This window comes from Ochlerotatus camptorhynchus, unplaced genomic scaffold, assembly GCF_037179485.1.
Source record: "Ochlerotatus camptorhynchus isolate MF236.1 unplaced genomic scaffold, CSIRO-AGI_Acam_v1.1 ptg000457l, whole genome shotgun sequence".
Taxonomy (NCBI): Eukaryota; Metazoa; Arthropoda; class Insecta; order Diptera; family Culicidae; genus Ochlerotatus; species Ochlerotatus camptorhynchus.
The window spans coordinates 2,606,282-2,621,686 of NW_027040943.1; the positions used below are offsets into that span (position 1 = coordinate 2,606,282).

The 15,405-nt window shown below is 37.1% G+C and overlaps 1 protein-coding gene across 1 annotated transcript in view; it reads right to left on the reverse strand.

Moving 5' to 3' along the window:
- Positions 1-7,575: 7,575 nt before the first annotated feature.
- Positions 7,576-15,405, reverse strand: part of Cat (Catalase) — a 32,358-nt gene continuing 24,528 nt past the window's right edge. Inside the window, exon 2 of the mRNA XM_065235036.1 lies at positions 7,576-9,319. Coding sequence (XP_065091108.1) covers positions 7,856-9,319 — 1,464 coding nt within the window. The 3' untranslated portion in view covers positions 7,576-7,855. The remainder of the gene's footprint in view (positions 9,320-15,405) is intronic.

Below are 15,405 nucleotides of genomic sequence, written 5' to 3' on the forward strand. Positions count from 1 at the left end.
GGTTAACCCATTAATAAGTACCCGATAATGGGTATCAATTACTTATTTATCGGTATTAAATACACATTAATGAGTTTTTTTTTTACCCATTAAATTGGTTAACCTACTTTATTTCAATGGGTTATGTTACAGTGTGTACTGTAATTGGAAAGTACCCAAATTAATGAGTAAAGAGCTTGTACGTAAAATCATGGGGTACTTTTTTACACATTTTTAAATAATAATTGCCTCTATAAAATGGATACAAAGTACCCTTTTTTAGAAATCCTAAAGCCGCACTAATAAAATTCCACAAATTTTTATTGACTAGTTTCCATGTGAAATTCCACATGATTTTCATGTGACCACACGTAAACAGAATCCACCCACGCAGATAAAAAAATTTAAACGTAATCATATTTTACGCCAAATTAACAAGAATTTCATTTTGTTTTGGCTGCAAAAAGAAATCATTATTGTTTCAACAATCCAGTATTTTTGTTTCTCAAAACCCATGGATTGTAAAATCAAAAAGAAAATCTTTTCGAATTTACAAGAGCTTTCATGGTTTTGACGCAAGCCGTCAAATTTGACAGCTAAGTAAAAAAAAAAGTTTGTTTTTAAAAGATTTCTTGTTGATTTAATCATATTTATTTTATTAAGCCTGAAAATATACGCAGTAGAAATAAAAATATGTTTATTGATTCAATAATAATTTGCGATTCAATTTAAAAAACCTCTCTGAGGCATAAAATCTCTGATCACGCCTTCCTTCGGAAGGGAACTAAAGCCTTTGGTTCCCGGTTCATGAGTTGATGGGTCGATAGGTAGGGTCCAGGCACAGACAAACAGACATAACACATTGGATTTTTCTCAATGTAAAACATCGTCGCTAAAACATTACCGCCATCTGTTGAGTACACTGCGGTTGGTAGTACATTGAACAGATGGCGGTAGTGTGTAAACGTCAAACGCAAGGGAATTGACTATGCGCGTCACAGGTGGCGGTACTACCAACTACGATACTTTTAAATTGACCATTAAATTCTTGCTCGATGAACAACTTGCAAGTGTTATGTCTGTTTGTCTGTGGTCCAGGTGTGGGAGCTGCTTCCCTGGTGTCGGTAGCATTGGTGCTCACCACGGAAAACAAGATTGACGGAAAACAAATCAAGGAAAAAACAGAAGAAAAAACTGATTATATTTAGCAACTGCAGCATACTTACTTACCTCAAGTCTCAAGATTTTCGGAAATCTTGCACTTATTTCTCAAAATTCACAATTAAAAACAATACTTACGTGGAACGCGGAAAAGAGCTCGGAAAAGATCTGAATCAAACGAGAACAGTTTTGTGTTATTGTTTACATTTTTGTCCGGGTGAAAACGAGGGAATGGTTGGTAGTTATTTTTGCATTCATGGCCTGGGGAATGGACACAGCAAATAAATGCTAAATTAAAATTAACTATTGCTGGCTTAATAAAAGAATATTGTTATTTTTAAAATAGTTGCAGTTGAAAAGAAGCTTATTAATTTTCATTTTCATTTTCAAGCACAGAAGGGGGTCATAGGGCCAAGTCACCAGCGAAAAATCGCTGTCCATACTGCACCAGGGTAGAGGTATAGATTTGGCATCACAGAATAATAACCACAGGGGTCAAATGAATCCTGTTTACGATACCGGATAGTAAGGAAAGCTGTTGAACATAGGGGATAGTCAGAGTAACAGCAATAATAGTGAAAGTTAGGAAAATAAGCAGGTAGAGATGGTTGATTTGCAATGGCTATCGACTCTGTTATATGGCCTACCGTATCAGATTCAAATTTAATGTCGTTTAATATTGCGCTTATTACTTTTATCTTTATTCTAAGCAATCTCCTTTCATACTTGTTTGTTTTAAAGTGAACTGGATGAAATGATTGTTTTATCAAAATTATGTTAAAGTTAACTACTATTCATATTTGCTAATTAATACCTAAATGTAATTTTTAATTTTATGAAGATAAGTTGCTCAGAATAGCAGCCTGTAATTCCGTACCAGAATCCGCCTCCAATTTAATGTCTTTTGTGGATTCGTAGTAGCAAAGTTGTGCTAAAAGCTAAATAGTTACCTAAAAATACTACCTAAATCGTTCACAATCAGAGCCGGGCCACTGATGAAAACCAAAACTACAACCCTGAAAAAACGAATCGATATTTTCGAAGGCGAACACAACCTATTCTTGCTAGTGATTCTGTCCAATTGTTAGGTATCCAAATTATAGTCATTCGTAAATTTATTATTGAATATATGGATGAATTATCTATTATTGAAGAACTATTATTTACGATAATTACATGAAAGAAATAACATATAAACTACAAACAAAACGTGACTACTAAAATCTCAAAAAGATATTCTCACAAGTATATTTCACGCAACCAGGAATCTCAAAACCATTAGACGCTATAATGATACTCTGCACATGTTAGACACAAGAAAAGGCAAAAAAGCAAGCGTCTGACACACAAAACCCGCCAAATCCACTGGCAGTCACAATCAACGATTCTACGAATCACGAGCGCTCACGAATCACTGACTGCGACACTCTGAAAGCGAAATTGACAGGCTTTATGCGTCAAACACCCGCCCTCCAATCTCCTCCCGCATCCAACAACACAAACCTCCATTACAACATCTAACGAATTCAAAACTCCGAAAATCACTCATCTATAGAAAGTGAGTGGAAGCAACCCTGCATGCAACTATTCTTCATGATACGCTTTGTCTGTCTATCTTTCTATTAGGCCTGTGGACATGTGTTAGCTTCGAAACTTCTAAACTAGGAAAATTTTGAAATCACAAAAAAAAAAAAATAAAGGTAATTCAAAGCAAAATACATATTGATTATTTTACGCAAAACCGAGCAAGTAATATTAAATCTCTTGTATTGTATGCTAATGCTAATTGACTGTAACAAAAATAATATGCTTAAATAAAATAAAATATTAATAAAATGATATGCAAAATTTACTAGAAGGTCATTACTTTATTGGTGAGAAGTTTCTAATAAGCCCTCCCAGTTCCTCTGTATACAGAACAAATCTGATACTATAATCAGAATTGCTCAGTCTGCATGAAGCAGCCGATTGCATCAAGGAAGTTCTATTAACAACCAAGAATTAATCGTTTGAGGTATACTGAAGCATTAAGAAGGTGATATGTGTCACTATAGGAAATCATCATCGTTGCAAATATAAAGAAATTAAACATAACCCTTTGCTTCAGTACCGTCAACCTCCATGTCCATGGGGAGGGAGTTGCAGTTGAAAAGAAGCTTATTAAAACAAAAAGAATCTTATTTTGAATTTATTTGAATAAGTATTATCAAAACAATAAAGTGCAATATAATTTCAACCGGAATTGTTTGTTAAAATACAACTAATGTTTTATTTTTTGTTCAATGCAAACAATTTTCTGTCCGTGAAGCACACATGAAATTTATGAATCAAATGAATAGTACGTGTGGTTACACATGGCTTTTATGTGTACACATATTAAGTATGTGTCCGACACATAGATATCATTTGTTGATCACATTGCAAAAAATCAATCTTTAAAATTTTATCAGTGCAGGATTTTTGTTTTAGAATTCGGATGATTTATGGATCATTTAAAGAAAGAGAAACAATGAATAGTCAAGAACACCAAACGTTATTTATATCAATATCTTTATTTTACCATTTTCCATCCAGAAATTATTACCGTAATCGGTAATTTTTTACCAAACTTTCAACAGCTGAATGCTCGGTAATCAGTTCGGTAAACGAAAAGACTACCGAACGATCGGTAAACGGATTTTTCCGATGAACTGTCAAAACTACAGAACAATTCGGTATTTATGTATCGAACGATTCGGTTATTTTTACCGACCTGTTCTAATCTAATCTAATCTTATCTAACATCAACACAACCAGTTCTTGAAAGCATCCTGGAAAATAATGGATATACCTCCACAATTTTTCTTGTCTATTTGATATATGTTTCACATCGAAAATGCGTTACGTAAATCAAAACGGCCAGGCCTACTGTGCAGCATTTAAGGGGCAAGATGATTCAGAAAACATCGGGCCTGTTTAAACCGAAGATTTAAACACGATGCTTCAGAATCCAATAAATGGATGAAACGTGGACATCTCGTACCGTACGTTCCGATTTTGGTAATTATATGATTGTTTGGTTGTTGGAAGCATCAAAGCTAGAAAGGTTAAGTGATACTCCATTTTCTTCTGACGGTTGGGACATGAACACTAACTCTTGTCCTAGCCTTTCATGGCTTATGGCTACAGCGCCACTACTCGCTTTCTGAAAAGAGAAGAGGGAAAGGAAAAGGAGGAGGACAAAGGGAAAAGGATTATGTAAACTCTATGAACATAATCAATATTTTTGAAAAATGCAGAAATGAGAATGCATAACATGGTCATGGTGCATGGTCATGGTGCATGGTCACTACCCAAGTCTTGTAACTGATATCAAGTCATAAAAAGTAAAACGCACTAAAACGTAATCCTTTGATTACTGGAAAATCCTGAATCACTAATTTGAAGTTGTCACGACTAGGGTTCGGTTGAAGGTCGTATAGCAGTAACGCACCACAAAAAGGTGATCTCCCAACGTTACTGGTTTGAAAAGATAAAAATTTACAAAATGAAACGAACACACCAAATTTAGCCAATTGAATATCAGGTTGATTGATTGATTGATGTAGAAGTCCAAATTGTAGACGAAGCTTGACTAGTCCTGTTTATGGTATTTGCGCGGAATGTCTTCCGTCGATCGGTGAATTTGAATTTCAAACCAAGAGTAAATTTTCATTACGTCGAAAGTAACAAAGCCCCAATGGGTCTGGGTTCAATCCCAGCCGAGGTCGGTGGGATTTTTCTGAGGCATAAAAATCTCTGGTCACGTCTTCCTTCGGAAGGGAAGTAAAACCGTTGGTCCCGGCCCATGTGTGTTTGAATGGGTGCGATATCCTACGCAGGTGTGGAAGCTGCCTTCCTGCACATTCGGTTGCCGTCAATGGATGGCAATCGATGTCCGTCGGTGATTGGCACTAGATTGCGGAACAGAGACCGACGTTAAATAAAGGAAAGAAAGTAACAAAGGTAAACAAAGTCGAGCTATCAGTGTCAATCGATTCTCCTGCTATTACACTATATACTGTCCGAATATAGGATCACATCCCATTTTGCTTTTTGACGCAATCACCTTCCGATCAAAATAGTTTTCGATGTTACTTAAGTCACCCGATTTCTATGGATATGTCGTTTGTCTTAAGTAACAGTGAAAACGTTCGTCCTTTCGCTTTCTCATTATTAAAGTGAATAAATCTAACTGTTTGTTGCTAAGATGATTTCGGTGGTCCTGAAATGATGAATGGGCTGCACGTAAGGAGACGTAATTGATAAATCTCTCGAATATCCTGGTAAATACACTTTGACTTAAGTAACAATAGGGGCCACCAAACGACGTATAGTAACTTTTGACTCAAAAATCAGTATTTTTTAGCATGAAAGCTAGCGATTTGCATTTGTATGATTAAAACAAATATAAACATTTTAACCAGGTTTGCAAACAAAATCGAGCTGGTTACAATTACAGTTATAAATTCCTTGTTAAATATGCTATACTGCCCTTTTCGGCATAGTTGTCCCATTCGTTAAAACAGCAAGCTGTGAAAAACGCTGTTGTAGATTTTTTTCACTATGGGCTCTTATGGATAGGACAGCATAGTTTTGGTATTATTTGCGACATTTTCAGATCAAAGTAAGAAACTTATCGAGTTTATTGTAAAGTGAGGGTACTTGACAATCGATTCTAATATATAACTCATTTTCACTAAAAATGCTGATGGAACTGTTCTGCCGCACATGGCAGTATAGACACAAATGAAGTAACAGACGGAGCGGCTTGAAAACTTTGGTGACTAACCTGCTATTGCAATTTTTCAGTGTACCACATGACAACACTACTACTGGATTGTACCACATGGCAACACTAAATGTACTAGAATGTTTTGGTTCTATCTTTTTCACTCTACTCAAAACTGAAATGTATAAAAATAAATGACAAAATGATACACTCTTTGCACACTGTCAAAGATAATTGCATACAAAATCAACTTTGTTAAAATCAAAACAAAAATACTAGCCCATCTGGTGGCTGATGGCACAAGCTTCTTAGACAATTATATTACAGTGAACCACTTTATTTTAATTGATTTCTTCGCCAGTTAGTCGTCTGTTACTTCGTTTGTGGTATAGGCATCAACCAAAAACCGTCTCTTAAATTCTGTTAGTGTAGTTGCACGCTTGATGCGTCTAGGCATCGAATTGAAAACATTTATATCTTTGAAAAATCATAAATTTTATGAAGTATTATTCAAAAGATGTGGTGTTTTTATATCAATCGTGATTCTAGTGTTATATCTATGAAAATCACTTCCTCTTTCAATCCGATCACATAAATATCGAAGCAGCAAACCGTTAACTACTTTAAAAATGAACACCACAATTCTTTGCTTCACTGACAGCCATTCATTCCTTTACTTTATTTAACGTCGGCAATCGAATGTGCTGGAAGGCAGCTTCCACACCTGCGTAGGATATCGCACCCATTCACAACAACACACATGGGCCGGGACCAACGGCTTTACTTCCCTTCCGAAGGAAGACGTGTCCAGCGATTTTTTGCCTCATAATAATCCCACCGACCTCGGCTGGGATTGAACCTAGACCCATTGGGGTGAGAAAGCAGTACCATCATAGAGGTAACTTTAAGACCAGAAGGTTCCGAAGAAACGTGCTAAACTTTTTTGCTCAGCTCTGGTACTATCTTCGGTCCCAAGCTAATCGATGCACCCCTCGAAACATAGGAAAATCCACGAGCCCCTTAAGAAGGAGTAATCTTCGAATGTAAACTACTCTATGATTAAAAAAAGTGTATATTTTTAATTGAGCAAGAAAACCATGAATTACATTGTTTTATATCCCACTCTCATGATTCAGGGAGGGGGTGACAAAAGTAAAAATTATCATTTGTTTCGGCATAAGGGGTCATGAACAAAACAGTTATATTTAACGTTTTCCTGAGGAAACAAGTCCTTGTCCGTTTTACACCGCCTGTCCATTTTACTCCCACCAACCTTATATCTGGTATCTGTTTCATAGAGTATCATTGTGGTTAACACATAGGTAATTTTATAAATCCCAAATAAAGTTTTAATAACAGCTAATTCTCCCCGATCTCGAAATGATAATTCAGCTAAACCAATATCTAAGTACATACACTAACTTTTGTTAGGTAGGTAGCGATTTTCATTTTTTTCGATTTCGTCCTTATTTAAAAAGAGTTCAAAAATGTCCATACTACCATGTTTTTATTTGATTTTTTTTCAGATTTTTTGAAACAAGTTTTACAGAATTGAGTTTACGCCATTATACAAAGTACCTTATGTCTTCACCAAACACAACCTTCTAAAGCTAAAATCTATCGAATACCATATCATACCTATATAGCTTATTTAAGGACTGTGATATGCAATTTCACGAAACACGTTTAGGAAATCGTTAAACTTTATTAGATTCGAATAAGATCTGAAAGCATAGTACCAGCTAGAATATATAAAAATACCTTTCAATTATTTTAAAAACATTCAGAATGTTTTACAATTAAGTTCACCATATTCCTTCTCTTTTAATCCTTCAAACTTATTATCCATGAATTCTACTTAGTATATTTAATGAATTTAAAATAAGGATTCAAAATTTAAGCTTGTATGTGTGTGATTGTGTGTACTTCTCAACCCAGCAAAAACGTACGAACTACATTTAACATTTACATTTTTGCCGAACGGCGCAGCTTCAAACCTTCGGTCAATCTACGTCCGAAATCGGCATCGACCTGGGAGAAATTTTTAACCGCGCGTTCCTGGATGAAGGGCGAAGCGTTGGACATGTGACCCACCATGTTCGAAATCATACGCTCACGAGCGGATTCGTCTAGCACGCGACGATAGAAAATTGTCGGTTGGGCAAAGTTGTCTTCGCTATCGCCCGACTCAAAGCGATTAATATCTCCAGTGACAGTATGCTTAGAATTCTGCAACTTGTGGGCAAAACCGCAAGGTTCTGGTCCACTGAAGGAGTTCGGATAATAATTTGGGGCCCCTCCTTGGTTATCAGTAACTGTCATTGGGCCGTCACGTTGATAGTTCCTGGTAGCAACCCGATATGGGCAGTTCACCGGAAGTTGGAGATAATTTGCTCCAAGGCGATGACGGTGCGTGTCCGCATAAGAGAAAAGTCGCCCCTGAAGCATCTTGTCCGGGGATGGTTCAATGCCAGGAACTAAATGCGACGGTGCAAATGCGATTTGCTCAACCTCGGCGAAGTAGTTGCTTGGATTGCGGTCCAGCACCATGCGACCCACTGGAATCAATGGGAATTCATTCTGAGACCAAACCTTGGTAACATCGAATGGGTTGAAACTGATCTTTTCAGCTTCTTCGAAGCTCATAACCTGGATCTTCATAGTCCAACTCGGATGTTCTCCTTTGGCAATAGCATTGTACAGATCACGAATGCTGTAATCTGGGTCGGATCCTGCGAGCTCATCAGCACGTTTTACGTTCAAATTCTTGATGCCTTGGTCACACTTGAAGTGAAACTTACAATACACAGGCTTACCATCAGCATTAACAAGCTTGAACGTGTGCGATCCATAGCCATTCATGAATCGGTAACCGTCTGGAATGCCACGATCAGCAAACAGGAACATAACCTGATGGGTAGATTCTGGTCTCAGTGAAATAAAGTCCCAGAACATATCGGCGTCCTTCAAGTGAGTAGCAGGATTACGCTTCTGGGTATGGATGAAGCTCGGGAACAGGATTGGATCGCGGATGAAGAAGATTGGAGTGTTGTTACCAACCAAATCCCACACACCATCGTCAGTGTAGAATTTCACGGCGAAGCCACGTGGATCACGGGCAGTATCAGCCGATCCACTTTCCCCACCGACCGTGGAGAATCGTACGGCCAGCGGAGTCTTCTTGCCAACTTTTTCGAAGATCTTAGCAGCGCAGTATTTAGTGATGTCATGAGTTACCTCGAAGTAACCGAAGGCGCCGGCTCCCTTGGCGTGGACTGCGCGTTCCGGGATACGCTCACGATCGAAGTGAGACATTTCATCAAGGAAGTGCACATCCTGGAGCACGATTGGACCACGTTCTCCAACGGTGGCAGTGGCCGTTTTGGTGCCCAGTGGAGCACCATTGCCGGTGGTGGCAACAGACTTTTCCTGTAAAATAAATTGGAAGTTAGTAATTTTGACAAATATTTAGAGAAATGTTGAAGAGGTTTCTAACTTTATTGTTTTTATATGCTTAATCAAAAAAGTTAATTGGATTTTTAGGCTGATTTAAAAATTAAATTCCATTAACATTTGTTTTCATTTTCTCTTAAATGTCTCTGGAATTTTCAGTTTTGCACAAAAAGAAAAAATACACATCATCTTTTAGTAACATACTTTAGCTTGAGAGGCGAAGAACCACAGGAAACTTCTTTAGTAAAACAAAAAAAAAAAACTAATTTCCTGTTTTAATAAAAATAAGGCTTGCAAGTAACTTTTATTCAGAATAATACATTACAAATCGCTTATAGCATGTTTAGTAAAGAAGTGTTGGAAAGGATTCATGTTTAGGCATAACCCATATGGCACTTATTTCCGTCATACGAGTAAAAAACAATGAAGACAAACATTATGCATCAAATTATTTGGTCATGTACACTTCAGTTTGTTTGCCGAATCTACACGGATAGAAATCTCCTTATACCTTTTAGCAAATTTCTATTACTGATTATTCCAAGGGGTAAGTCACTCAGCACATTGTGCCGAAATTATATTCGGCACAGCTTGGGCACATCCATCGGCACATTTTCATCATACCTTCGGCACAATCTCATAGGCATTAAATTGTTGTAAATAAAATGGGAGCACTGCTGGACAACTGTCATTGAAGTTGTTCAGAACATTACGTGTTGTTTGACTGTATGTTCAGGGACATCTTCTAATTGAATATACTAGAGGAACTCAGACCAACAGTTCACTTATAGATCTACATAAACATGAAATGTAGGTTCTAGAGTGGACTCAAGAGGAAGAGGCAGTTAATCAGACTTCATTAGTACCCTTAATTCAAATAATGCTGCAACTCACACAAAACAAACTAAAGAAGTCTATTGATCACCCTCTATAGTCGGTCTCCAACAATGCTCCCCACCGGTTCCAACTCTTTCCGACCGAAAGGCTAGGTTTCTGGTCTGCCTTTGAGGATATTATAAAACACTAAAATTCAGGACTTTAATTACCCTATGGATCACAAAACACCAAAATTTCGCACACTCGCCACTTCCCGCGTCATCCTCAATCCGATTTATCCTCGCGATTTCAAACCAAAACATTCAAGGTGTCAGAAATACCGGGTTGCCGGGATCGGTATTTTACAAACAATTGCAGCTTGCTCTATGACTGGCACAATCGGCATACTTGCGGCACACTGACAAAAAAGATGACCCAAGATTGGTGTGCGGAGTGACCTACCCCTTGGATTATTCATAAAATGTAGAAGTCCACTAATAAGCAGGCGCCTTGTAAAAAGTTAATGAAGATCATGTGTCAAATGAAATGTATAAGCGGTCACACATATCTTTTATGCATTCTTATTGGACCTATGTGGTTTGTTTTATGGAATGTATAAGGCTGATGTTTTGGCAAAAATGTATAAGTGAAACACATGAATAAAATAATTGATTTTCGTTTCGTGTAGGCAATTTGTGCCGAAATTTGCAGAGTCAAGCTCCAAAATATTGACGAGATGAGGAAAACAAAACTGGGTTAACATACGATTGATATAAAACAGATTCTATCGGGCTATTCTATGACCGGCGTGGTTCCTGAAAACAAAATCCAGTTTAGGAAGCTGCTGAAAAAACAGCATTGCTGCTGCTCCAAAACATTTCAGGCCTCCATAATGTAACATGTTATTACGACTTATCGAATTCATTTCACGTAAATCACGGATTCTAAACTCGCCCTAACGTATTGAAACGCCAATGAATTCACTTCGGCCTATCGGATGAAGATAAAGATTGATTCGGTCGGAGCGATTCATTTGTATTTGAGAATATTGGGTGCAAACATTCATATCACGCGTTCTTATTGGCTTTGTTCGGTAGCATTTGAACTAAAGTGTCGTACCAAACGCATAATTTACCTGTTAACGCCGAAATAATGCATTTATTCAAAGATATTTAATTAACAAGATATCCCACTAATCAATTCCTCGAAAAAGTTAATGGATACACCACCCTTATGTGATCGCAGTGCTATCTGGTGAGTGCACATTGAAACAACTTCTCCACCAGGGCTCAATAAATGACAGGTGTCAGTGTGACATATGCCAGCGTGGACGTTGATGATCAACCGAGGGAAGAGGATGATCGATGTCATCATTATTATATTGCGATAGCAAGATTTTCACTTCGTTATGAATGCATCGATTTTCAATCATTACCACGTTATACGCATCAGAAACGCTTGAGAAGACAATCACAAATCCAATCTCACTTCATGATTGGGCTTGTAATATGTTTTGCTATCGAGTGAACGAGTTTCCAATATCACCAACGGTCTCAGTAAGATGTATTGTTTACAAATGCAGATACGTCCCTTCGAAAAAGTAATAGAGAATTGATGATTTATGAAGCTGTTGCTCAACAGAATAGAAGTTGCATAGAAGTATACATGGCAAAAACGCAACGTATCGAAATCATTGCTAAACAAACGTAATAAAATATGCCGTCTTCCTTGGCCAACGCTGCACGCTATTGGCTATTCAAACATTACATTGGAACAATGATTACTGTTCTATTTTAAAACGAAGGTATTTCAAGCTGAACATTGCATTAGGTCCTAAGTAACATTGATCGATTGTCTTCGTCGACTTTCTCTTTCGTTAATAACTTGAGCACCTAGCCGTTTCTTGTTATGTTTGTCGTATTAGATTCTAAATAAAAGCTTCTTTTATCGATGTGTCTGCTGAAAATACTGGAATGTTTTTACATGGCCGTGGGGATACAAAAAGAATGTCGACGAAGAGAATCTGCCAATGTTACTTAGGACCTAATGCAACGTCAGCTTGATTTGTCAATTATGGCGAATGAAATCGCAAACTGAAGCTGCCGAAGCTGAGTGATGACGATGAGTGATGACACCGCTTCGTGTTTTGATTTGCGCTGTACCCTCCGCTCAGTGCTGTGGGTTCGTACATGTATAGATGATGGTGTGCGCTTCCAACGCTGTAGTTCAACGTTGTATCGTCACAGACCTATTGGCGCTGTTATCTGTCTCAATAAATTGCAAAGAGTGAAGGGGATGATTTATTTAAAGTTTTCTGCTTGATAGACCCAAAATAGGCGCTTAGGCCGAAGTAGTTCTCTACCTTATCATCTTTCAATGGGTGAATTAGTAGAAATACTCAGAGGGAGAGATAAGCGAAGAGAATGTTTTGAGCCAAATGAACTGCCAAAAACTGCCAAAACATTCCTATTTGTCCGAGGATTTCTTATTCTTACTAGATTATATTTTAAAGTATTGCAATCGAACAGAAATTCAATCACCTTTATGTTTCGTGTGCTTCTCAAATTCAACTAGCTTTTGGAATCAAATACAATATTCTAACTCTATTGATTAATTGTTTAGTTGGTTAATTAATGGCACCAAGAAATGTGCAAAATATTGCGATGCAATCAATTATTATCATGTGAAATGCTGGCTTCTAGCAAGGGTTGCAAGATAATTTAGGTACAAATCCCTGCTGCTGAATTGTTTTTTGTTTTCTCCGCCTATCTCTCCCTCTGAGTATTTCTATGAATTAGTAAATTCGGACATGGAAAATGGAATGTCATTTTTTTTACCAGCATTTTAATAGAATGATTCTAAACGCTGTTTATCTTCATGGTGACACAAATTATGGATAAATTCAGGTGATGTTAAGCACACAATATTTGAATGCCATCGGCTTGTGCTTCTTTATCGACGATGAAGATTGTTTTATACAACAAAAAAAAAAATCAGCCACTTAAATAAAACGACACAAACGTCAATGGAAAAAATACGAAACAGCTCAAAGCTGAAAGTATCTAAAATAAAGAAAAGTAGCACCTGAATTGTAAACACTCTTGAATACGCTTCTATATTTGTGGATACATTTTCAGCAAAAATATTCATCAATCACATTCAAAAACACATCTTCGGACTACTCTGCTGATAATTGAGGGTCTTTTCTCGGCTTTTGTCGACGTCTGCCGGACATTCTAAACTTCCACATGTTCGCCAAAATGCTCGGTAACGTCCTCAACGAAATCCCCGATCTGCGGTCACCGATTATGGACGGTCTATAGAACTAATTCCCTATTTGGATACCGACGCGAAGAATGCAGAAGTCGCGAAAAATTTGAAAAACTTTGTTCTGCTTCGATTGTTTAATATCAACACCACAAAACCGAAAAGAAGCTACGAGAACATAGTCCGCCAAGTGGCATTGGAAGCGATCAAAGCTTTCCTGCCAGTAACCCCCCACCCAATTCTGGGTGAGATGTACACTAGGGCGGGTAAACTTTACAATTCCCTGCCTCCAACTACTCTTTTGATCTGTATTGAGGTCCCCAAAAACAATGGCAAATTTAAACAAATTTGGTTATGATCTGGATTTACACGAGAACTTTAAAGTTTGTGTGAGAAACGGAACAATACTATTTATTACTTTATCAAACCTAGGACTGAATTGATTCGACTTCTGTGAAACAAATTTCAATCCTTTTACTTTAGACCATTGAACCGCGCATACCTACAGGCGTATATATAAGCTTGTAAAGTATGCGCAGTTCACTAGGCCTAAAGTTAAAAAAAAGCTTTCTGCACAAAAGTCGAATCGGTTAGCGGTTCTCGACAAAGCTGTTCTGCATGATTTTCCCACTCTAAGTCCCAGGTTTGGTAATATATTTCTAGAAAATTCAAAATATTATTTTTTCTGGGGCGCTAAGCTTCCCTAGAGAACGTGTAAAATTTTATTCACAAATGCGGAAAAAGCTCAGAAGCTTGCTAGCAGTTTGAGAGTGTCCATAATTTCAGTTTGGGTCTTACTAGTCCTATTGCAAATCAGGTTGCTCGGAAGGATCTGAATATTTCCACTCACATTTTTGATGATTCCTGGGGAACTGATTTGGGCGAAGTAAGAATTATAACAAAAAAGTTTCAAAATATGAAAGCTCCAGGTGATGATGGAATTTTCTATATCCGCATGAAAAAAAACTCCCAGGGAGTACCTTGTCTATCTTAGTAAAATTAATTACAGGTCCATTTGGCATACTTTCCTGATGAATCGAATAATGCAAAAGGTGTTCCTATTTTGAAGCCGGATAAAAATCCAGCTGGTGCTTCTAGCTATCGTCCAATAATTTTGCTTTCTTCAATAAGTAAACTTTTCGAAAAGATAATTTTGAAGAGAATGATGCTTCATATCAGTACGAACTCATTTTTTGTAGATGAATAGTTTGAATTTCGCCATGGGCATTCAACTACTCCTCAACTCTTATAAGTTACTAATTTAATTCGAACAAACAAATCTGAAGGCTGCTCTACTGGAGTTGCTTTTCTAGACATTGAAAAACATTCAACAGTGTTTGACATGAAGGTTTGATTGCCAAATTGAAAAAGTTTTCCACTCTATATCATGATATTAGTTCGTTCAAAATTAGTTAACTAACAGAACTCTGCAGGTAAATTATATCATTTTTATTTTCGACCTCCCTGATTTGCCTCAGATTTAGCACAAACCTTTGTTCGCCGATAACACAGGTATTTCCGCTAAAGGAATAAGTTTTCGTGTTATGTGCAGCAGATTGTAAAAAAGTTTAGATATATTCAGATTTCTCCCAACAATCTTGACCTAATAATATTCCCACATAAGCCTAGAGCTTCCTTTTTGAAACCTAGTAATAGTCACATAGTCACTATGATCGGAGTTGCAATCTCAATTTCCTTTATAATTAGATAAGCTTTAGGTTAAGTTTATAGTTTAAGATTAAGAATTGTTATACTGACACGCAGGTATGGAAAATCTAATGTAAATACTGAACTGCTAAGGTAAAAACAATGAACGCACACCTAGATATAATTCGTGGAAAATGGCACACACATTGTTTATGTGAACTGTAACTTTTTAACTATTATACAAAATGAAAACAGCGGTTATGCAAGGAATTTCTCTCGTAATTGTTGCTCTTGAATCTTGAATCACTTAAAAAATTTGACTCATTTGGGCT